The sequence below is a fragment of the Mirounga leonina genome, unplaced genomic scaffold, assembly GCF_011800145.1.
Source record: "Mirounga leonina isolate KUSES-001 unplaced genomic scaffold, KU_Mleo_1.0 Mir_447, whole genome shotgun sequence".
NCBI classification, from domain to species: Eukaryota; Metazoa; Chordata; class Mammalia; order Carnivora; family Phocidae; genus Mirounga; species Mirounga leonina.
In genome coordinates, this window is record NW_023270757.1 from 14,997,985 (window position 1) to 15,022,788 (window position 24,804).

Consider the following 24,804-nt stretch of genomic DNA (forward strand, 5'->3'; position numbering starts at 1 on the left):
CAATGTGTTATTTTAGCATCATGAAATTTTAGAACACGGACATTACTGACACTTTCCTAATCAAGATGAATCTGACTATAATTTGGTAAGTCAATCAGCTCTTCGTCTTAAACCTATAAAGGTATCCTTTGTGAGCACTTCATGGCACAGACTCATCTGCAACAATTCTGTTAAGAGTTCATGTTGGTCAAAAGGTTGCTTCTTCAAAAATCAGAATGGTAGTTTGTTAGGTATTAGCCAAATTTCAACTAAAAAGAAATTGAATGGTCCCAGAACACACACTTGAACTCTGTCTCAGAAAATAACACCATAAATTTATTAGAATTACTACTAGCACAAATAGGCATTACAATGTTTATTGACTAAAGTTTTTTCCATTTTAAGATTTCTCATCATTCCCTCAATTAGTATTGCCAGGTGATGTACACTGTTTCTACAGTATTCTGAAGTAGAACATTAGATGTCCATATTAAATTCCAGCAAAAGTGTAAAGGAAATCATTTCATCATCTCTCAGCATTCTCACGGTGAATAAGGTGGTGGTGACTGTTCTACAGAGAGTTTCTCATAGGCAGGTGGAGCACTGGGAACCTGTGAGAATGAGAAAGGGAGAGTATGGGCTTGGCAACAATGCATAGGTTTCTGGGAGAGGGGTAAAGTTAGTGGTCAGCATCATATTTATACTACTTCTCTGGACTGAAACTTGTAAGTGCCCACATTTAATTCCCACCCAACAAGATAATCATTGTTAAATTTCACAAGTGTGTATGTTGAAACATTGGGGGGAGGGGAGGAGTAGAGAAAAATAGAGCTAACAGCCTTCCCCAAATCTCAAAAACTTATTTATACCTTCATTATCCTTGTCGGTAGAAGTCCCAAGCCCTAACTGGTGAATTCTTGAACGCTGTTTAAAGTCACTAATATACATTACATTGATACCACATAGATAGATCCTTGTAGTTGTGTCTAAAGACCAGTGCTATTGTCAATACAGCACAACATTTAATGCTCACAACAATTCTAGGAGTATTTTCATTGTTTTCATGTTATATGTTGGAAAACTGAGTTACAGGGAAGTCAAGTTACTTGTCCAAGGTCATAAACTTCTCAGTAATTTGGCTCCAGAGTCTGTTCTTTAAACCATTATGATATACTGCATCTGTACCAATGCTGGCCAGTAGAAATAGAGTATAACACATACGTGGTTTTAAAGTTTCTAGTAGGTGCATTACTAAAATAAAAAGAAACGGGTAAAATTAATCTTCATAATATAGTTTATTTAATCCCACATATCAAAATATTATCATTTCAACATGTAATTGATATAAAAATCATTAATGAATTATTTATATTCTTTTCCTCATACCAAATCTGAAATCTGGTATGTATTAGAACATTTTAATTCAAATTACTCAATAGCCACATGTGGCCAGCAGCTACCCTGTTGGACTGAACAGCTTATACAATTAATCACAGATGCTTTTTTCCCCTCCCTTATATATATCTACATTCAGAAAAAGGCAAATATACTAAAGACATAAGACAAAAAGTATTGTATCCAGAATCAAGTTCTTCCTTTGGATCTTACATGTAGGGATTTCATCATTGATCCTGGAAAATCTGGGTATGAGAGGACACAATTTAAGAAAATCTCTGTGTGGGGGCACCTGGGTGGCTCAGTCGGTTAAGCGGCTGCCTTTGGCTCAGGTCATGATCCCAGGGTACTGGGATCGAGCCCCGCATCGGACTCCCTGCTTGGCGGAGAGCCTGCTTCTCCCTCTCCCTCTGTCTGCCGCTCTGCCTACTTGTGCTCTCTCTCTCTCTCTCTCTGTTAAATAAATAAAGAAAAAAAAAATCTCTGTGCGTCCCTGTTTTTTAATCTTTGTTATTGTTTATTTTTTATTATGATAAAATATACATAACAAAATTTACCATTTTAACCATTTTTAAATGTACAGTTTAGTAGCATCAAGTATTTTCACATTGCTCTTGCTCTTTAAATTGGAATAATTTTATTCCTTTGAGTTAAAAGCAGCCGTATAATAAACACTGAAATGCAGGATCTCAACCTACCACAGGTTCACAGTTATTCTCTTGAAACGGGAATTTGCTGTCCTGGTGACCAAACCTCTCAAATGGACATCTTCCTGTTAAGGTACTTTGAGTGCCAGCATGAATATTTTTGTCCTGAAATGTGAATGCATGAAGGTCAGTGGGTGAGAAAAAAAGAATTCAGTTCAGTAAGAAAAGAGAAGAAAGCTGAAGTTATTTTTAAGAATAGGTTTTAATCTTGGTTCTGCCATTTACCTGCAATGTGTCCTCAGGCTAGTCACTTTACCTCTCTGAATCCTATCTGTAATAATGAAGATAATACCACCTACCTTTCAAGAGTTGTAGGAATTAAAACTAAAGATAAAGCACTTAGTACAGTGCCTGACACCCATTAGTTAGTCATTGAATATTTCTGAAGGGAAGGAGAAAAAGAATTAATCTGAACAATGAACCTCAGAGAATGATCTTTTTAAAAGATTTTATCTCTTTGAGAGAGAGTGCATGAAGGGGGTTACGGGCAGAGGGAGAGGGAGAAGCAGACTCCTTGCTGAGCAGGGAGCCTGATGCAGGGCCTGACCCCAGAACCCTGAGATCATGACCTGAGCCAAAGGCAGACGCATAACTGACTGAGCTACAAAGGTGCCCCAGAACCTCAGAGAATGATTGCAAGTGGAGGTGATCAAATTAGTGAGGTATCTTAGGGCAAGCATAGGAGAAACTTGGCAGCAGGGACACACTGCCTATTTCTGCCTTTTCCATAATGACAGCAAAATATTTAAACACTACGAATGCATATGTTGTGGTAGAAATGTTGTGGTTGTAGCCTGAGCTTCCAAGTCAAGTTGCAACATGATAAGTCAATCCAAGGCTAAGTTATGCACCCTGAGTTATTGTGGGGAGGGGTGGGTGAAAGCTTAGTTTGGTGCTTTGCATAGGTTTAGGGGTGATATTCTCCATCCCTAGAATAGAATAACAACAGATTGTACAGGACAGAGACACATACCCTAGTGGGGACTTCAGGAGTTGTCCACCATGGTGAGGTGGAGTATTTCATCACTGACATAGTTTAAAATTGCTGGCACGTTGTGATAATAAAAAGACTAACTTTTAGTTTCTTTTATTATTATTGTTAAATTCTCCACAGTGGTGGTTCTCAAACTTTAGCATGCATCAGTATCACCTGAGGGCTTGTTAAACACAGATTGCTGGGCCCACATCCAGAATTTCTGACACAATAGAGCTAGGGTGAGGCCCCTAATTTACATTTCTAACAAGTTCCCAGGTGATACTGTCAAAACTTCTGATCCAGGGCCACATGGAGAACCACTGCTCTGCACACAAAGCACCGCCTGCACCGGGGTGACCCAGCTATACTCGGATCCTTAGAAGGACTGGGCAGATAATGCATAGGGGTCAGAGGGGCCAAGTAGGGGCCATAGAAAAGGAGGCTGTGCAGATGCTGAGCAGCTCTTCAGCCTTTTCTGCAGATTGTGACTGATCATTGGGGTCTACTAGGTTGGAAGAGGGCATCAAGGTAGGTTTCTCAAGGAGAAGTGTTTGGAACATCAATGAGGTGAAGCCAGACATGGATTGGGCCTGATAACGACACAGTCTGCAGACTGTAAAGAAGTGGTTTTCCTTAACTCTAGTCTGAAATTATTATTGATGCTACCCCCCTGGAAGAATATATGCACAAGGGCCCTAATCTTGATGTAAGGATGCAGGAAGTTTCTGCATCTCTCCTCAACTCCCAGCAATATGCTGCAGGTAAGGTATTTAATGCATTTTCTCCCTTTACCTCAATTATCACTTCTACTCGTTTTCTTTTTTTTTTTTTAAGATTTTATTTATATATTTGAGAGAGAGAGAGAGAGAAACAGCATGAGAGGGGAGAGGGTCAGAGGGAGAAGCAGGCTCCCCGCTGAGCCGGGAGCCCGATGTGGGACTCGATCCCAGGACTCCAGGACCATGACCTGAGCCGAAGGCAGTCGCTTAACCAACTGAGCCACCCAGGCGCCCCTCGTTTTCTTATTTATAAATTTCTCACCTGCCATAGGATAGGAGCATGATCTACTCCCCCAGCTCACTGCCAGTTCTCTGCATTTGCATTCAAACTTCAGCATGCATTTTAAAAGGCAGCTTCCTGGGTCTCACCTTGAGAGAGGGTCCCAGAATCTGCATTTTAGCAAGAGCTCCAGGAGATTTGAGTACAGGGGCTCCCGACCATGCATTGAGAAACACAACATATGAGAAATGAGTATAAACTGAGCTGTCAGCAGGGAATTCAAAATTCTTCTCCAAGAATCAAAAAGCATTATGTCCTAAACTTCTAAGTGAAAGGATAAAGTTGGTAAACACAAAAACAACTTTAATCCCCTTACAAATCATTTCCTGCTGAAACAAGTTGCCTCAAAAAGCAGTCTTTCCGTTCAAAAGATGTTTTTCAGGGCTAAAGAGAATTGTGTCAGTGGAAACATTTTAAGAAATCTTAATTCCAACCAACTTTGCTACCGTTCAATGGCCAATTAAAGTGGGTGAGTAAATTTTTCAAAGCTTAAAACAGGTTGCTAAAGGTGGACTAACTCAGGTATCTGAAGCTTGCATTTATTGTCACATATCCTTTGGCTTACAAGTATTTTTTTAAGTAGGCTCCATACCCAGTGTAGAGCCCAATGTAGGGCTTGAACTCCTGACCCTGAGATCAAGAACTGAGCTGAGGCCAAAAGTCAGACACTGAACCAGCTGAGCCACCCAGGCACCCTTATGTGCTTCGGTTTTGAAATCAAAAGAATCCTCCTCATTGGGTGTGGAGCTAAACAAAATGAAAAAAAAAATCTCCAAAGAGAGGCAGGGAGGTAATTAAGCAATTAAATGCAGTACTTAGTGTGCTATTGTACATAATTTTGCATAAATTTCTTAGACTAGTGATTCTCAACCCAGCTTTTCAGGACATGTGAAAGTCTCAAAACAAAATTTTAATATTAATTTAAAAATAAATGACAGCATTTTTAGACGCTATGGGAACCAGAGAATTTAAACACAGCTCCATCTCGAGGGGGTGGAGCAAAATGGCAGAGGAGTAGGAGACCTGGATTTTGTCTGGTCCCAGGAATTCAGCTGGATAGGAATCAAACCATTCTGAACATCTACGAACTCAACAGGAGATCAAAGAAAAGAATAGCAGCAACTCTGAACAGAAAAGCGACCACTTTATGGAAGGTAGGACGTGTGGAGAAGTGAATCCAAGGTGATATTCGGGAGGATAGATGGCAGGGGAGGGGCCTCTGTCAGCCACTTCTGGCAAGTGATAGAGCCATGGAGCACAAAATTGGAACTTTTAGAAGTCGGCACCGCTGAGGGATGACGCTCCAGGGGCTAAGCGGGGGGGGGGGGGGGGGCCCCCCCGGGGCAGGGGGGGCGGGGGGCGCCCGGGGGGGCAGGGGGGGGGGGGGGGGGGGGGGGGGGGGGGGGGGGACCCTCACGGGACAGTGTGGTCTCGGGGCCCTCAGGGTCACAGAAAGACCGGGGGGTGCCTGAGTGTGGCAGAGGTCCCAGGTATCGAAGCGGGGAAGCCAGCTGCAGAGAGGGAGCAGAGGAGCAGGCTCTCAGCTCCGGGTTGCCATAAACCGTGATCTGCGGTACAGTCGGGCCACTGCTCCTCCAGCAGGGACCCAACAAGCAGCAAATACGGAAAGACTCCCCTTCCTCCTCCGGGAGGAGCACGTGGGAGTGCACCGCAGGGATCTGCTGGGTTTGGAGACTCTGCACGGGGTCGTGTGCCAGAGATAGAAACGCTCAGTCACAGGCCGGGAGAGCACGGAGTGCGGCGGAGAGCGGGGAGACGGGAGTGACTGCTTTTCTCTGGGGGCTCACTGAGGAGCGGGGCCCTGAGTTCTCCACTCCTCCAGGGCAGAGATTGGGAGGCCGCCATTTTCACTCTAGTCCACCAAAACTGGACGGAAAGCTTGCAGGGAACAAAAGCTCCCAAGAGCAAACCCAAACAGATTACTTAGTCCGGACTGGCAAGGGCAGGGCAATTCCACCTCCGGCAAAGACATTTGGGAACCACAGCAACAGGCCCCTCCCCAGAAGATCAGCAAGAACAGCCAGCCAAGACCAAGTTTATGGATCAATGAGAACTGCAGAACTCCAGTGCTAGGGGAATAATGCAAATGGAATCCATGGCTTTTTTTACCATGAATTCTTTAGTCTTTCAAAGGGAATTTTTTTTCTTTAACTTTTTTTTTTAATTTTTCTTTTTCCCTTTTTCAACCAGCATTTTAACAATCCCTTTTAAAAACATTTTTATTTTTCGTTTCTAGAGTCATATTCTATCCCTTCATAGTAGTTACCCTTACTTTTGGCATATATATATATAAGTAGTTCTCTCTTTAAAATTTTGAGATACTTTCTTCTAACAGATCAAAATATACCCTAAATCTCTAGTGTGTGTCTTTGTTCTAGTCTCCTGTCTGATCACATTCTCTCCCTTTTTTTCTTTTTTCTTTTTTTTTAAATCCTCTTCTTTCTTTTTTCAAACAACTTTTTATCTTGTCAATTCCTTTTATAAAATTTTTTATAATTTTCATCTTTAGAGTCATATTCCATCCCATCATTGAATCAACACATTTTTGTACATATATTTTTCTTTCTTTAAAATTTTGGAGGGCACATTCTTCTAACAGACCAAAATACACCCCAAATCTAGTGTGTGGTACTGATCTATGCACCAGCCTGATCATATTTGATTGTATTCTGGGTTTTTTTGGTTTTGTTCTGTTTTTGTTTGTTTTTATCTTTTTCTTTTTCTTTTTCTTTTTCTTTCTTCTTCCTTTCCCTTTCTTTTACCCTGGCTTCAGGTCTTTTCTGATTTGTTTAGAGTATATTTTCTGGGGACGTTGTGACCCTGTTAGCATTTTGTTCTCTCATTCATCTATTCTCCTCTGGACAAAATGACAAGACGAAAAATTTACCTCAACAAAAAGAACAAGAGGTAGTACCGACTGCCAGGGACCTATTCAATATGGACATTAGTACAATGTCGGATCTAGAGTTCAGAATCATGATTTTAAAGATACTAGCTGGACTTGATAAAAGCATGGAAGTTATTAGAGAAACCCTTTCTGGAGAAATAAAAGAACTAAAATCTAACCAAGTCAAAATCAAAAAGGCTATTAATGAAGTACAATAAAAAATGGGGGCACTAACTGCTAGGATAAATGAGGCAGAAGAGAGAATCAGTGATATAGAAAACCAAATGATGGAAAATAAAGAAGCTGAGAAAAAGAGAGATAAACAACTACTGGATCATGAGGGCAGAATGCGAGAGATAAGCGATACCATAAGACGAAACAACATTAGAATAATTGGGATCCCAGAAGAAGAAGAAGGAGAGAGAGGGGCAGAAGGTATAATGGAGCAAATTATAGCAGAGAACTTCCCGAATTTGGGGAAGGAAACAGGCATCAAAATCCAGGAAGCACAGAGAACCCCTCTCAAAATCAATAAAAATAAGTCAACACCCCAACATCTAATAGTAAAACTTAGGAGTCTCATAGACAAAGAGAAAACCTGAAAGCAGCTCAGGACAAGAGATCTGTAACCTACAAGGGTAGAAACATTAGCTTGGCAAAGACCTATCCACAGAGACCTGGCAGGCCAGAAAGGACTGGCAGGATATATTCAGAGCACTAAACGAGAAAAATATGCAGCAAAGAATACTTTATCCAGCTAGGCTGTCATTGAAAATAGGAGAGATAAAAAGCTTCCAGGACAAACAAAAACTAAAGGAATTTGCAAACACAAAACCAGCCCTACAAGAAATATTGAAAGGGGTCCCCTAAACAAAGAGAGAGTCTAAAAGCAACATAGACCAGAAAGGAAGACAGACAATATACAGTAACAGTCACCTTAAAGGCAATACAATGGCACTAAATTCCTATCTTTCAGTAGTTACCCTGAATATAAATGGGCTAAATGCCCCAATCAAAAGACACAGGCTATCAGATTGGATAAAAAAAACAAGACCCATAGATATGCTGTCTGCAAGAGACTCATTTTAGACCCAAAGACACCCCCAGATTGAAAGTGAGGGGGTGGAAAACTATTTACCATGCTAATAGACACCAAAAGAAAGCTGGGGTGGCAATCCTTATATCAGACAAATTAGATTTTAAAACAAAGACTGTAATAGGAGATGACGAAGGACATTATATCCTACTTAAAGGGTCTATCCAACAAGAAGATCTAACAATTGTAGATATCTATGCCCCTAACATGGGAGCAGCCAGTTATTTAAGACAATTAATAACAAAGGCAAAGAAACACATTGACAACAATACAATAATAATGGGGGACTTTAACACCCCCCTCACTGAAATGGACAGATCATCTAAGCAAAAGATCAACAAGGAAATAAAGACTTTAAATGACACACTGGACCAAATGGACTTCACAGACATATTCAGAACATTCCATCCCAAAGCAATGGAATACACATTCTTCTCTAGTGCCCATGGAACATTCTCTTTTTTTTTTTTTTTTAAGATTTTATTTATTTATTTGAGAGAGAGAGAATGAGAGACAGAGAGCATGAGAGGGAGGAGGGTCAGAGGGAGAAGCAGACTCCCCGCCGAGCAGGGAGGCCAATGCGGGACTCGATCCCGGGACTCCAGGATCATGACCCGAGCCGAAGGCAGTCGCTCAACCAACTGAGCCACCCAGGCGCCCCCCCATGGAACATTCTCCAGAATCGATCACATCCTAGATCACAAATCAGGTCTCAACTGGTACCAAAAGATTGGGATCTTTCTCTGCACATTTTCAGAACACAGTGCTTTGAAACTAGAACTCAATCACAAGAGGGAAGTCGGAAAGAACTCAAATACATGGAGACTACAGAGCATCCTACTAAAGAGGGGCGCCTGGGTGGCTCAGTCGTTAAGCGTCTGCCTTCGGCTCAGGTCATGATCCCAGGGTCCTTGGATTGAGCCCTGCATCGGGCTCCCTGCTCTGTGGGAAGCCTGCTTCTCCCTCTCTCTCCACCCCTGTTTGTGTTCTCTCTCTCGCTGTGTCTCTCTGTCAAATAAATAAATAAAATCTTTAAAAAAAAAAAAGAGTATCCTAGCATCCTACTAAAGAATGAATGGGTCAACCAGGAAAATAAAGATTAATTTAAAAATTCATGGAAACCAATGAAAATGAAAACACAACTGTTCAAAATCTTGGGATACAGCAAAGGCAGTCCTAACAGGAAAGGATATAGCAATACAAGCCTTTCTCAAGAAACAAGAAAGGTCTCAGATACACAACCTAACCCTACACCTAAAGGAGCTAGAGAAACAACAGCAAATAAAGCCTAAACCCAGCAGGAGAAGAGAAATAATAAAGATCAGAGCAGAAATCAATGAAATAGAAACCAAAAGAACAGTAGAACAGATCAACAAAACTAGGAGCTGGTACTTTGAAAGAATTAACAAGATTGATAAACCCCTGGCCAGACTTCTCAAAAAGAAAAGAGAAAGGACCCAAATCAACGAAATCATGAATGAAAGAGGAGAGATCACAACCAACACCAAAGAAATACAAACAATTATAAGAACATATTATGAGCAACTCTATGCCAGCAAATTAGATAACCTGGAAGAAATGGATGCATTCCTAGAGATGTATCAACTACCAACCTGAACCAGGAAGAAATAGAAAATCTGAAAAGACCTATAACCACTAGGGAAATTGAAGCAGTCATCAAAAATCTCCCAACAAACAAAAGCCCAGGGCCAGATGGCTTCCCAGGGGAATTCTACCAAACATTTCAAGAAGAATGAATACGTACTCCTCTGAAACTGTTCCAAAAAATAGAAATGGAAGGAAAACTTCCAAGCTCGTTTTACAAGGCCACCATTACCTTGAACCCAAAACCAGACAAAGACCCCATCAAAAAGGAGAATTACAGACCAATATCCTTGATGAACATGGATGCAAAAATTCTCACCAAAATACTAGCCAATAGGATCCAACAGTACATTAAAAGGATTATTCACCACGACCAAGTGGGATTTAGCCCTGGACTGCAAGTTGGTTCAACATCCCCAAATCAATCAAGGTGATACAATACATTAACAAAAGAAAGAACAAGAACCATATGATCTTCTCAATAGATGCAGAAAAATCATTTCACAAAGTACCGCATCCTTTCTTGATCAAAACTCTTCAGAGTATAGGGATAGAGGGTACCTACCTCAATATCCTAAAAGCCATCTATGAAAACCCACAGCAAATATCATTCTCAATGGGGAAAAACTGAGAGCTTTCCCCCTAAGGTCAGGAATGTGGGAGGGATGTCCACTCTCACCACTGCTATTCAACATAATATTAGACGTCCTAACCACAGCAATCAGACAACAAAAAGAAATAAAAGGCTTCTGAATCAGCAAAGAAGAAGTCAAACTCTCACTCTTTGCAGATGATATGATACTTTATGTGGAAAACCCAAACGACTCCACCCCAAAACTGCTAGAACTCATACAGGAATTCAGTAAAGTGGCAGGATATAAAATCAACACACAGAAGTCAGTGGCATTCCTATTACACCAACAACAAGACAGAAGAAAGAGAAATTAAGGAGACGGTCCCATTTACAATTGCACTCAAAACCATAAGATACCTAGGAATAAATCTAACCAAAGAGGCAAAGGATCTGTACTCAGAAAACTATAAAATACTCATGAAAGAAATAGAGGAGGACACAAAGATGGAAAAACATTCCATGCTCATGGATTGGAAGAACAAATATTGTGAAGATGTCAATGCTACCTAGTGCCACCTACACATTCAATGCAATCCCCATCAAAATACCATCCACTATTTTCAAAGAAATGGAACAAATAATCCTAAAATTTGTATGGAACCAGAAAAGACCCCAAAGTGCCAGAGGAATGTTGAAAAAGAAAAGCAAAGCTGGTGGCATCACAATTCCGGACTTCCAGCTCTATGACAAAGCTGTCAGCATCAAGACAGTATGGTACTGGCACAAAAACAGAGACAGTGTTCAATGGAACAGAAGAGAGAACCCAGAAATGGACCCTCAACTCTATGGTCAACTAATCTTTGACAAAGCAGGAAAGAATGTCCAATGGAACAAAGACAGTCTCTTCAACAAATGGTGTTGGGAAAATTGGACAGCCACATGCAGAAGAATGAAACTGGACCATTTCCTTACACCACACACAAAAATAGACTCCAAATGGTTGAAAGACCTCAATGTGAGACAGGAGTCCATCAAAATCCTTAAGGAGAACACAGGCAGCTACCTCTTTGACCTCAGTCACAGCAACTTCTTCCTAGAAACATTGCCAAAGGCAAGGGAAGCAAGGGCAAAAATGAACTATTGGGACTTCATCAAGATAAAAAGCTTTTGCAGAGCAAAAGAAACAGTCAACAAAACCAAAAGACAACCGACAGAATGGGAGAAGATATTTGCAAATGACATATCAGATAAAGGGCTAGTATCCAAAATCTATAAAGAACTTCTTAAACTCAACACCCAAAGAACAAATGATCCAATCAAGAAATGGGCAGAAGACATGTACAGACACTTTTCCAAAGAAGACATCCAAATGGCCAACAGACACATGAAAAAGTGCTCAACATCACTTGGCATCAGGGAAATCCGAATCAAAACTTCAATGAGATACCACCTCACACCAGTCAGAATGGCTAAAATTAACAAGTCAGGAAATGAGAGATGTTGGCGGGGATGTGGAGAAAGGGGAACCCTCCTACACTGTTGGTGGGCATGCAAGTTGGTGCAGCCACTCTGGAAAACAGTGTGGAAGTTCCTCAAAAAGTTGAAAATAGAGCTACCATATGACCCAGCAATTGCACTACTGGGTCTTTACCCCAAAGATACAAATGTAGGGATGTGAAGGTGTACATGCACCCCAATGTTTATAGCAGCAATGTCCACAATAGCGAAACTGTGGAAAAAGCCAAGATGTCCATCAAAAGATGAATGGATAAAGAAGATGTATATATATATATATATATATATATATATATATATATATATATATATATATATATATATATATAGTGGAATATTATGCAGCCATCAAAAGGAATGAAATCTTGCCATTTGCAATGACGTGGATGGAACTGGAGGATGTTATGCTGAGTGAAATAAGTCAATCAGAGAAAGACATGTATCATATGACCTCACTGATATGAGGAATTCTTAATCTCAGGAAACAAACTGAGAGTTGCTGGAGTGGGGGTGGTGGGAGGCATGGGGTGGCTGGGTGATAGACATTGGGGACGGTATGTGCTATGGTGAGTGCTGTGAATTGTGCAAGACTGTTGAATCACAGATCTGCACCTCTGAAACAAATAATGCAATACTTGTTAAGGAAAAAAACAAAAGAAGAAGATAGCAGGAGGGGAAGAATGAAGTGGGGGAAATCGGAGGGGGAGACGAATGATGAGAGACCATGGACTCTGAAAAACAAACTGAGGGTCTAGAGGGGAGGGGCGTGGGAGGATGGGTTAGCCTGGTGATGGGTATTAAAGATGGCATGTTCTGCATAGATCACTGGGTGTTATGCACAAGCAATCAGTCATGGAACACTGCATCAAAGACTAATGATGTAATGTTTGGTGATTAACATAACAATAAAAAATTTAAAAATTAAACATAGCTCCATTTCATAATAATTCCCAAAACTCTGCAAAGCACCGATGGAGGAATGGAGACGTGGTAGGTTGAACTTGAACCTTAGCAAAATGTTCACAGTGTCTGAGCTTATGACATTAAAGACTCTCTGTTATGGTTTAATTAAATTTAAGATGAGAGTATTGAAGCAGAAAGGAAAAAAAATCATTATATTTTAGTCTAGTACCATCAAGCTAGTAGTTGTGGACAGTTAGGAAATGGGTCCAACATACTGAGTTTGTAGAGCTTTTACTCCTTAAAAGACTAAATCATTGTTTTTGTATACAAACAGAATTAAAAATACAGAAGAAAATATATATTAAATAAAGACTGATACACATCATATTACATCACATGTGCCTAGGTGTAGAATAGAGCAAATGAGGCTCAGAGAAGTTAAAATCTAAGGTCACCAAGTAAGTCAATGACAGACAATGAAACCAAATCCTGATGCCAGGATTTGGGTGGCTGCTATGTGCCAGGCACTGGAGGTACAAAGATGAGTAAAAAATACTCTGTCCCAGTTCATAAATGGGGGAAAGAAAAAGGGTGGAAGAGGCAAAAAGTAAATAACCAATTACAAGACAATGTTAAATCCATGCTAGAGGTACAAATGGAATTCTGTGGCAGAGAGCAAAGTCCCTCCCTATCTGTGGGACAGCCACAGTGAAGTATCATATGAGCACAAGGTCCATCACTAAACTCCTAGCCCAAGGCTTTCCTATGGTACCTGACTTGGAATCTTACTCAGACTCAGCAACTTCTCCTTTCCACTAAATGTCAACATATTGGAGGGCTGCTGCTCAGTGGCTGTGTCAGCCCCCAAACTTGCTTTGTCTGTCATGATTTGTATTTGGGACATTGGCAAAATGGGTATTAGGAAAGGGACACACGGGACTGTCCAAGCTTCCTGGCAAGGAGAAGAAGTCAAAGCTATAGCTGTCACCTTCTTCTTCCTGTCTTCAGACTGCCAAGCTCCAAATCCCCACCCACACCAACCCTCCCCTCCATCACAGAAACTTTTGTCTAAATTGTTTGCTGAGTGAGGAAGGGGACCTTCCAACATCTTTTGCTAAGATAACTTTTTCCATTATGTATAAACTCAGAAGTTTCAGATGTGTCATAAAAAAAAGGAGAGAGGGAGGGGTGGAGGGAGAGAGAGAGGGAAAGAAAGAGGGAGGGAAAAAGAAAAAGGAGGGGAAAAGGCAGAGAGAAAAATTGCAACTCTTCTTTCATTCCATGCTCACTATAGAGAATACTTTTGGATGCTTAAGAGCTAAAGTCCTACCTGGCTTTGAAGTGAAACCTGTAGTTCTTATGGTTTAGAGACTCAATTGATGTTTCCCATTTGTGGAAGACCCTATGCCCTAAGACTGGACTGTGTAATTTGTTAGCTTCCTGCTCATTTGGGTAAAGAAGAAAAAATTGGGGAGAGGAAGAAAAGATGGCAGAGGAGTAGGGGGCCCTATTTCAATTGGTCCCTGGAATTGAGCTGGATATCTACCAGGCCACTCTGAGCACCTACAAAATCAGCCTGAGATGTAAAAAGATCTGGATCTCTACAAACAGAACATCGTAGGTGGTTAGTTTTGAGGTATGAAGCGGGGAGCCATGATTCTGCGGACAGATATGGGAGGATAAATGGCAGCAGGAGGGTGCCTGGCCGTGGGGATCCTACACCACCAGTGAGTGACAGCCTCGTTCACTGGGGACGGGGCACAGACTTGCAGACTGGTAGTGGTGGGGAAAGGAAAGGACTTTAGGGCAGCCCCTGGGTGGAAAGCCAGAGCAGCGGGGTCACGCATGCGAACTGGGAGCAGCTGGCGGTTTTAGAATCACAAAGGGCAGAGACATGCTTTGACCTGGAGGCAGGACTGGGAGCACTGCGGAGGGGCGCACAACCCAGGATGCTGCAGTTTATAGCAGCACAGACAGAAATGGAGACAGTGTGGCCTGGAAGCTCACTGAAGAACAGACTGCAATCTCTCTGCTCTGAGGCAGAGGGTTGGAAACAGTCTCTTCTGCTCTGACTCTCGAAAGAGACACAGAAAGCCACCAGGGAAAGCCACCAGAGAACAAAAGCCCCAAAAAACTTATTCCCACTGAGCCCATCCCCCACCATGGGGGGGCAGGGCAACTCTGCCCAAACAGGGTTGCCTGAGTAACAGTAGGGCAGGCCTCTCCCCCAGAAGACAGGCTGGGAAAACAAGAGGCCAGCAAACCTAAGGTCCCAAGAAAACAGGAGCATCTTGCTTGGGTTCTGATCAATAATTTGGACTATGTACATTCCCTCAAACACCCATCAACAGAAGGACTAGGAGGAGGAACCCCCAAAATAGAAAAGACTCAGAGATTATGGCTTATGCTGCAGATTTACAAATGGATGCAGATATAACCAAGATGTCGGAGATGGAATTCAGGCCAGCAAATGTGAAGACAATAGCTAGAATGGAGAAATCAATTAATGGCAACATAGAGTCTCTAAGGGCAGAAATGAAAGGTGAATTGGCAGAACTTAAAAATGCTATCAATGAGATCCAATCCAATCTAGATAATCTAACAGCTGGGGTAAGGGAGGCAGAAGAAGGAATAAGCGACCTGGAAGACAATATAATAGATAAAAAGGGAAAAGAGGAGGCCAGGGAAAAACAACTCAGGGTCCATGAAAATAGAATCAGAGAAATAAGTGACACCATGAAGCGTTCCAATGTCAGAATAATTGGAATCCCAGAGGGAGTGGAGAGAGACAACTAGAAGATGTATTTGAGCAAATTGTAACTGAGAAATTCCCAAATCTGGGGAATTAAACAAACATTCGCATCCTAGAGGCAGAGAGAACCCTTCCCAAGATCAAGGAAAACAGCCAACCCGCTGGAATGTAATAGTAAAACTCACAAATCTTAGAACCAAGGAAACCATCTTAAGGGCAGTTAGGGGGAAGAAATTCCTTATGTACAGAGGGAGGAACATCAGAATAACGTCAGACCTATCCACAGAGACCTAGAAAGCCAGAAAGGGCTGGCAAGACATATTCAGGGTACTAAATGAGAAGAACGTGTAGCCAAGAATACTTTATCCGGCAAGGCTTTCATTTAGAATGAATGGAGAGATGCAGAGCTCCCACGACTGGCAGAAACTGAAAGAATATGTGACCACTAAGCCGGCCCTGCAAGAAATATTAAGGGGGGTTCTAAAAAAGGATAAAGGCCCCAAGAGTGATATACAACAGAAATTTACAGGGACAATCTATAAAAACAACGTCTTCACAGGCAACATGATGACAATTAATTCATATCTTTCAATAATCACTCTCAACGTCAATGGCCTAAATGCTCCCATAAAATGGCACAGGATTGCAGATTGGATAAAAAGGACCCATCCATATGCTGCCTACAGGAGACTCATTTTGAACCTAAAGATACATCCAGACTGAAAGTGAAGGGATGGAGATCCATCTTCCATGCCAGTGGACCTCAAAAGAAAGCTGAGGTAGCAATTCTTATATCAGACAAATTAGATTCTAACTAAAGTCTGTAGTTAGAGACACAGAAGGACACTATATCACTCTTCATTCAATCAATGTGATAGAACATATTTATAAGAGGAGGGAGAAGAATCATATGGTCTTCTCAATTGATGCAGAAAAAGCATTTGACAAAATGCAACATCCTTTCCTGATTAAAACTCTTCAGAGTATAGGGATAGAGGGAACATTCCTCAAGTTCATAAAAACCATCTATGAGAAACCCACAGCGAATATCATCCTCAATGGAGAAAAGCTGAGAGCCTTTCCCTTAAGATCAGGAACACGTCAAGGATGCCCACTCTCACCACTTTTGTTCAACATAGTACTAGAAGTCCTAGCAACAGCAATCAGACAACAAAAAGAAATAAATGGTATTCAAATTGGCAAAGAAGAAGTCAAACTCTCTCTTTTTGCAGATGACATGATACTTTATGCGGAAAACCAAAAGACTCCACCCCCAAATTACTAGAACTCATACAGCAATTCAGTAATGTGGCAGGATACAAAATCAATGCACAGAAATCAGTTCCTTTCTTATACACTAACAACGCAACTGTAGAAAGAGAAATCAGAGAAACGATTACATTTACAATAGCCCAAAAACCATAAGATATCTCAGAATAAACCTAACCAAAGAGGTAAAGCATCTATACTCTAGGAACTACAGAACACTCATGAAAGAAATTGAAGAAGACACAAAAAGATGGAAAAATATTCCATGCTCATGGATCAGAAGAATAAACATTGTTAAAATGTCTATGCTACCCAGAGCAATCTATACCTTCAGTGCTATCCCAATCCAAATTCCAATGACATTTTTCAAAATGCTGAAACAAACAATCCTAAAATTTGTATGGAATCAGAAAAGACCCCAAATCGCCAAGCAAATGTTGAAAAAGAAAAACAAAGCTGGGGGCATCACGTTGCCCGATTTCAAGCTATATTCCAAAGCTGTGATCACCAAGACAGCATGGTACTGGCACAAAAACAGACACATAGATCAATGGAACAGAATAGAGAACCCAGATATGGACCCTCAGCTCTATGGTCAAATAATCTTTGACAAAGCAGGAAAAAAGATGCAATGGAAAAAAGACAGTCTTTTCAATAAATAGTGCTGGGAAAATTGGACAGCCACATGCAGAAGAATGAAACTCGACCACTCTCTAACACCATTCACAAAGATAAACTCAACGTGGATGAAAGACCTCAATGTGAGACAGGAATCCCTCAAAATCCTAGAGGAGAACATAGGCAGTAACCTCTTTGACATCGCCCACAGCAACTTCTTTCAAGATACATCTCCAAAAGCTAGTGAAACAAAAGCAAAAATGAACTTTTGGGACTTCATCAAGATAAAAAGCTTCTGCACAGCAAAGGAAACAGTCAACAAAACAAAGAGGCAACCCACAGAATGGGAGAAGATATTTGTAAATGACACTACAGATAAAGGGCTGGTATCCAAGATCTATAAAGAAGTTCTCAAACTCAACACCCGAAAAACAAATAATCAAGTCAAAAAAAATGGGCAGAAGATATGAAAAGACCCTTCTGAAGAAGAAATACAAATGGCTAACAGACACATGAAAAAATATTCATCATCATTAGCCATTAGGGAAATTCAAATCAAAACCACATTGAGATACCACCTTACACCAGTTAGAATGGCAAAAATGGGCAGGAAAAGAAACAACAAATGTTGGACAGGTTGTGGAGCAAGGGGAACCCTCTTACACTGTTGGTGGGAATGCAAGTTGGTACAGCCACTTTGGAAACAGTGTGGAGGTTCCTCAAATTTTAAAAATAGAGCCTACCCTATGACCCAGCAATTGCACTCCTGGGTATTTACCCCAAAGACACAGATGTAGTGAATAGAAGGGCCATATGCACCCCAATGTTCATAGCAGCAATGTCTGCAATAGCCAAACTGTGGAAAGAGCTGAGATGCCCTTCAACAGATGAATGGATAAAGTAGTTGTGGTCCGTATATACAATGGAATATTACTCAGCCATCAGAAAGGATGAATTCCCAACTTTTACATCACAATGGATGGGACTGGAGGAGATTATGCTAAGTGAAATAAGTCAAGTAGAGAAAATCAATTATCATATGGTTTCACTTATTTGTGGAACATAAGGAATAGCATGAAGGACATTAGGAGAAGGAAGGGGAAAATGAAGGGGGGCAGAATCGGAGGGAGAGATGAACCATGAAAGACTATGGACTCCGAGAAACAAACAGGGTTTTGAGGGGGGGGATTGGTTAGCCTGGTGATGGGTATTAAGGAGGGCACATACTGCATGGAGCACTGGGTGTTATACGAAAACAATGGATTGTGGATCACTACATCAAAACCTAATGATGTATTGTGTGGTGACTAACATAATATAATTAAAAAAAAAAGGGGGGGAGAGGGAAACATACCATAAGAGACTCTTAATGACAGAGAACAAACTGAGGGTTGATGGAGAAAGGCGTGTGGGGACTGGGCTAGATGGGTAATGGGCATTAAGGAGGGCACTTTTTATGAGCACTGGATGTTGTATGTAATGATGAATCACTGAATTCTACTCCTAAAGCCAATATTGCATTGTATGTCAACTAACTAGAATATAAATAAAAATAAATAAATAAATAAATAAATATATAAATAAATAATAAGTAAGTATAAAAAAGAAGAAGAAAAAATTCCATCAATACCATATTGGCCATCAAAAGAGAATGGACCCTCTTAAAAACCCAGTGGTCCTTTGTGCTGCTGAGGGGTGGACGGTTTCCTCATTGTAGTGATGGCTGGGTGGGCCCTAGGTATGCTAAGTTGCTTGGTATAACAGAGTTAGAACTTGGAACTCCCAGGGAACCTGGGAGGAAAGCGGTAAGGCAGAAAGGTGAGATAAGCAGGCCACTAAATGGAGGAACAGAACCATTGGGAATTCCCAGGAGGATTGGTAAGACCTGGAGCATCTCACATGCTGCTGTTTGCTGTGCAAAGAGGATCAGGACCCCTGCCCCTGTACCCCACAATTATCAGAGCTCAGCTACACACATAGTGAAGCACTCAAGTTTGCTGTGAGTGGAACCAAAGAGACAGGCCAAGTTTCTGGTTGAGGTTCATGCCAAGGCAGAAGTAAAGGAAGAACTGCAAGAAGTATGAAGTACAGAAAGACTCATCGGAACCAGAAATGAGAGCTAAAGGTGATCATGAGAATGTTATCCCACTCCCTAGAAATTCATAGGAAGAAGGGCAAGGGGGTCCTGGATCTGGAGGGATCCCAACAGTGGAAATTTTACTGACCCTCAAGCTTCTGTATCCACTTCGTCTTCTATAATACCAACAGCCAATGAGCAGCAAAATTCCCAGGATCACCATCAGGATGCCAATCCCTGCAGCCCTGGCCCAAGAAATAGACAAATCCATCTGGGTACAGAAACCTTGTTCTAGATTGTGAAGAAACATGCATCAATCTTCAATCTTCACAGGGACTTTGCCAGCCCAAAGCCACACATCCCATTCCCCAAGTAGTTTCCCACCCCACCCTGCACCACACTGACCACACACCAGGCCTCCAGCACCTATATCCAGGGACAGGAGCTTCTTTAGGAGCCTCACAGGTGTGTGCCCACACAAGTAGTGCTAACTGGCATGGCCTAAGCACCCAAGTTCCAGGCACAAGAGGTGCAGTAGCAACTGACCCGTATGTGAACAATGTATTTACAGAGACTGAATTATCTTTTCTTTTCATCAGGGCTAGTTTAAAATATTTTCTCCAACTATCATTTCACAAAAAGGATTAATAATTAACTTTGACTTAAGATCTACTGTAAGCTGGGTGCCATGATGAATATTCCACATGTATTAGATTATTTAATTCTCACAACAACCCTGTAAAGTAGGCACCACTTATCATCCCCATTTCCCAGATGAGGAAATAGATTCAGATGTTAAGTGTCTTCCTGATGGGCATACAGAGGTAGCACAAGATGGAGCCAGGACTTGAACTTGAGTTAGTCTCATTTGTGTTTGTGTCCTCTTTGTCTGAAACTCACCCCCTCACTCCTTGCCCATGACTAATATATCATGTTCAAAGACTCAGCATAACCCCTCCCAGGATGATGGCAACCCATTCTGGCTTCTCTCTGTGGTAATCGGCAGTGTGCTTACCTGTCTCTTTTAGGAAAGGAGCTCCCAAATGAGATTTTTGGTTCTGGGTTTGGTTTTTAATTTGTGTCCTTAATGCCTAGAAAAGGTCAGGTACACTGGGTGTTTCAAAAAATATTTCTTGAAGATGGATGGCTGGATGGATGGATGGACAGTTGGATGGGTGGCCAAACATATTAATAAAAAATGAACAAACTGCAAAATGAATGAGCCATTTAATGTCTTCTTTAAAATAACTATTTATAAATGTGTGGATTTGGGGCATGATGCTAGCCCCAACATCATTATTTTTTTCCATTTGCAGTTGGAACTGAAGATCTGAAATACCATCTTTAAAGATGCATCCTACTTTGTCCTAACAGCTTAATTCTCTGTTACTTTCACCTCTTGTGGGTCATTGACATTCTGGTGAAAATGAGGGGATCCACAACTTTCCACAGAGCAGGTTTTTTGGGGGGATGGAGAAAAGGTAATGAAGAGAAGGAGAGAGCATGTAAAGCAGCCACTGAGGGCTTAGAGCTGGCACATTCCAACTGAAGGGGTGGAAATAGGGCTTGTGGGATTTAGAGGTCTCCAAGACTATAACTATTGCATGGGGATTCCAGAGCCCAGCCTAGCTTTTGGGACATGTGTCTCATATTTACATTCAACTAGGCAAGCTTCTCTCCTCTCAGGCCTCTGCTTGCTCCAGGAATCCAGTTCAGGATCATTAAGGACCAAACCAGATGGGTCAGTCCTTTCTGCTTACTCTGTTATCACCTGACTGATCTGGAAAAGATATTTCAGAATGGAGCTGGGGATAGAGCCCTGAGGATGCTGAGATAAGAGGCCTGATCTCTCCAGCCTGCTTGGCTGCCAAGTCAGAGACGCCACCTGACATTTGGAGTCAGAGACTGCAGATATTCAGTAAGCACCTCCCAATTGGCCAGGCATGAATTATTAAAAGATATAGCACTAGGGCTCAGCCTTGGGGAGAACTGTCTGAGCTGAACCTAGAGCAAAGCTGTAGTGTCACTGAGACTGCTCTGCTCCTCAGCAGCAGGATGCAATCTGGACATCTAAGCCAGCCTTTTGAGCCATGTGTCCAGTGGCCCATGGGAATGATTAGTTACCACAAGGCCCTGGAAATAGGGCCTGAAGCTATGCTTTCCCTGTATAACACTATAAATTAGCTAACATCTGCCTGATTTTCCACATCACAGCTTGATCAAAGTGGAGAGTGCTGTGACTTGCTAAAGAAGGGCTCTGCAGAGCTGGGTGATTTATAGGAGATTGAGCAGCTGAAGGTGAATCAAGATATAGCTGAGGTTTCTCCTGGAGAGATCTTTGCCTTATACCACCTACCTGACCACCTCCTTCTCAAGGCAGCTCAGGCATCAAGTCTATCCTGTCCATCTCTAAACAGGATGGAAGACAGTGCTGGATAAAAACTCTGACCTAATTATGCTGCTCAGTCCATCCACTTTGTGGATCATGAAGCTGAGACCTACCAAGACTCATCAACATCACCACCACCTTAGCAGCTACTCTGTAATTCACTGAGCACTGATTTATGCCAAGCATTGTGCCAAGCACCCCACATATAGGCTTTTATTTCATCCTCACAATAATCCTCTGAGGTTGATATGATGTTCATGTCACAGCTGGTATCCCCATGATTTTAAGCTGGTAAAATGCCCAAGGCTGTACAACTGGTAAGTGGCAGAACCAGCATTCACGGTGACTAGCCTAAGATACTCAACTGGTGCCTTTCCTGCTATATCATCCTTTCCTGAAATGAAGCTGTCACAAGGAGCATTCAGTGGGCTCTTGTGACTGAGGGCAGCTGATTCAATTCCTAGAATGCTTGTGCTTCAATTCCACCCACCAATTCTGTTCATCCCCTTAGACATCCTGACACAGACAGAGCTCTGTTCCAGTTTTTTATGCACAGTCACATTGCATTCACACACATACCCAATGACTGACAGAGTGGAAAATATCAGGATATAGCCAGACACACCAAAAGAACTCACTACCCAGCTGGGCAGGACTCTCCAGAGCGTCACCAAATGCCTCCTGCAGTAGAGTCACCTGAGATGCATGTTAAAGTGCAGACTCTGAGCCCTACCCCCAGACCTACCAAATCAGCCTCTCTGGAAGCAAGGCCTGGGAAACTGCATTTTACAAGCTCCATGAGTGACTTATGCCCTCTTGACTGAGAGAACTTCTCAACCTCTTTTTACTGAGGTTTCACAGAGATACAGTTTGTTGAATCATCATAAAGAAGCTGAAACAACATCCTACCTAACATCATGTGTACCCTAAACATACCCCAAAGAGTATATTTTTGCTCCTGGGACATTTTTTCAGAAGATCTCCCAATCCCCGTTCCCAGCTGACCATGCAGAGATGTTAGAAAATCCCAGTAGGGTCTTCTGAGGAAATGCTCCCCGCCTAAATTCTTCCTCAGTGCCTTTAATGGGTTCTACATCTTGCTTGCCCCTGCTAGTTCACTCTAGTAAAGATTTTTCAATAGTTCCTTCCCAAGGGAGAGCAAGTTTGCAGGAAGTTCTGACCAGACCACTTAAGACATGGTCCAATAAAAACCTGGTACCTCGTTTATTCCATTGGAGTCTCCACTCAGAGGGTGGAACCAGATTTAGAGCACCACACTCTTGGGTACTCTAGTACATGCAGATGTACTACAGCACTTACATTTGCTAAAATTATTCTTGAGCCTAATTCTGCACTATACTGTAAGATTTTTTCAAAGGTAAGGATGGCATCTCAGACTGACTATACATTGCTTAGCACTTAAAAATGCTGACTCATATAACTACTTATTTAAAATTAATTCATACTATTAAACACCTTTCCTTAGGATAAAATTATGATGCAGAAGTTATGACCAACATCTTCACCCTAGGGTCAGTCTGCAGGTGGAGTTGCACATACCTGCCCTACATTCTCACTAGCTCTTTGGCAACTCACCTTTGTTCTGTCTGCAAACCATCTCCAGGAGCCTGAGTGGAGTAGACAGAACAAGGCTTGAGTAAAGAGTCACTTTGCTCCAGACAGATGTTTTCTAGCTGGGGAACCTACAGCAAATGCCTAATAACTGAGAATACAGACACACACACAAAAAAGCCAAGATCCAACTTGTTATCATTCCTATCTCCTTGCCTGTATGGCTTCAGAAGCCTGAGCCCCTTGTAGGACCATGGGGTCCCCTCACCACATTACCAGGGATTTTACTCTCTGGAGAAATGAACACTAGGCACAAACATGTGCCTGTGGAAATCATCAGGATGTGTCATCAAACGGTGAACTGAAAACCCCACTGGGTTCAGTTTTGAACTTACTCTTCAGCTGTGATGTAGGAGTGGTTGTGCCCCTTCTTGGGGTAACCAAGGATGAAGTGAGCCTCTTCTCTTGGCATCTTGTGGGGACAGGCCACAGGACACCTAATAGCAGGGGCACACAGGCATCATTTAACACATTCAGAACATCCTCACTCAGCATTTCATAAATAGCCGCAAAGACATTCTCTCCAGGTGAACATTAATGATAGCTGGGACCCTCTGGCTTCTCTCTGTGAAAGGATTTGTACTTGCTTTTTTCATTGATATCAAGTGGAAATTGCTCAGGTTTCTAACTGCTTCCACCAACTGAAAATTAATTTCAAAGAAGAAACTACAAACAAAAGCAAAAAACTGAAATTGAGTTATTATTGGGGTGGGGTGCTCTTCATTTGCTTTCAATTTGACTCTATACCACAAACGTAGAGAAACAAAATACATTTTTTAAATATGACATTTTATTATTACTATTATTATTATTATTTTTAGAGAGGTGGGGGAGAGGAGCAGAGAGAGAGGGAGAGCGAGAATTTTAAGCAGGCTCCATGCCCAGCATGGAGCCTAATGTGGGGTTTGATCTCACCACCCTGAGATCATGACCTGAGCTGAAATCAAGAATCAGATGCTTAACAAACTGAGCCACCCAGGTACCCCCATAAAATGCATTTTTATTCATTCCTTACTTTCCCTGGCACAAGACTGGTTAATAAAAGGAGTTATTTCTCACCAAAGATATTAATTTGATATCAATCTTTGGCCATATAGACAGTTAGATAACATATGAGTATGTGGCTGAGCACAGCATCCTCCAAGTCTACCTTCCAACAAAGGAAATGCCTGGGCTTCTCCATGTTCATTCACCCTACTCAAAACAAGATGAGGACTCCCATAACCTGACTTTGTCTAATGATTTGTTTTCCCTCCCACTGAAATGAATTTTTGTTTCTCCCTCATTCAAGTCTCATGACTAGGGCTTAAATATGTATGTATGTATGTATATATATACATACACACATAT

General features: G+C 41.7%; 1 protein-coding gene across 1 annotated transcript; it reads right to left on the minus strand.

Annotated features, from left to right (window-relative positions):
• Nucleotides 1–141: 141 nt before the first annotated feature.
• MLANA (melan-A) lies at nucleotides 142–23,979 on the minus strand. The gene is made up of 4 exons (XM_034988022.1): nucleotides 23,790–23,979; nucleotides 19,582–19,678; nucleotides 2,073–2,186; nucleotides 142–590 (listed from the first exon to the last, which is right to left on the minus strand). Exons 1-4 carry the CDS (start codon nucleotides 23,864–23,866, stop codon nucleotides 522–524), a joined length of 357 nt encoding a protein of 118 aa, XP_034843913.1. The 5' UTR covers nucleotides 23,867–23,979; the 3' UTR covers nucleotides 142–521.
• Nucleotides 23,980–24,804: the final 825 nt, after the last annotated feature.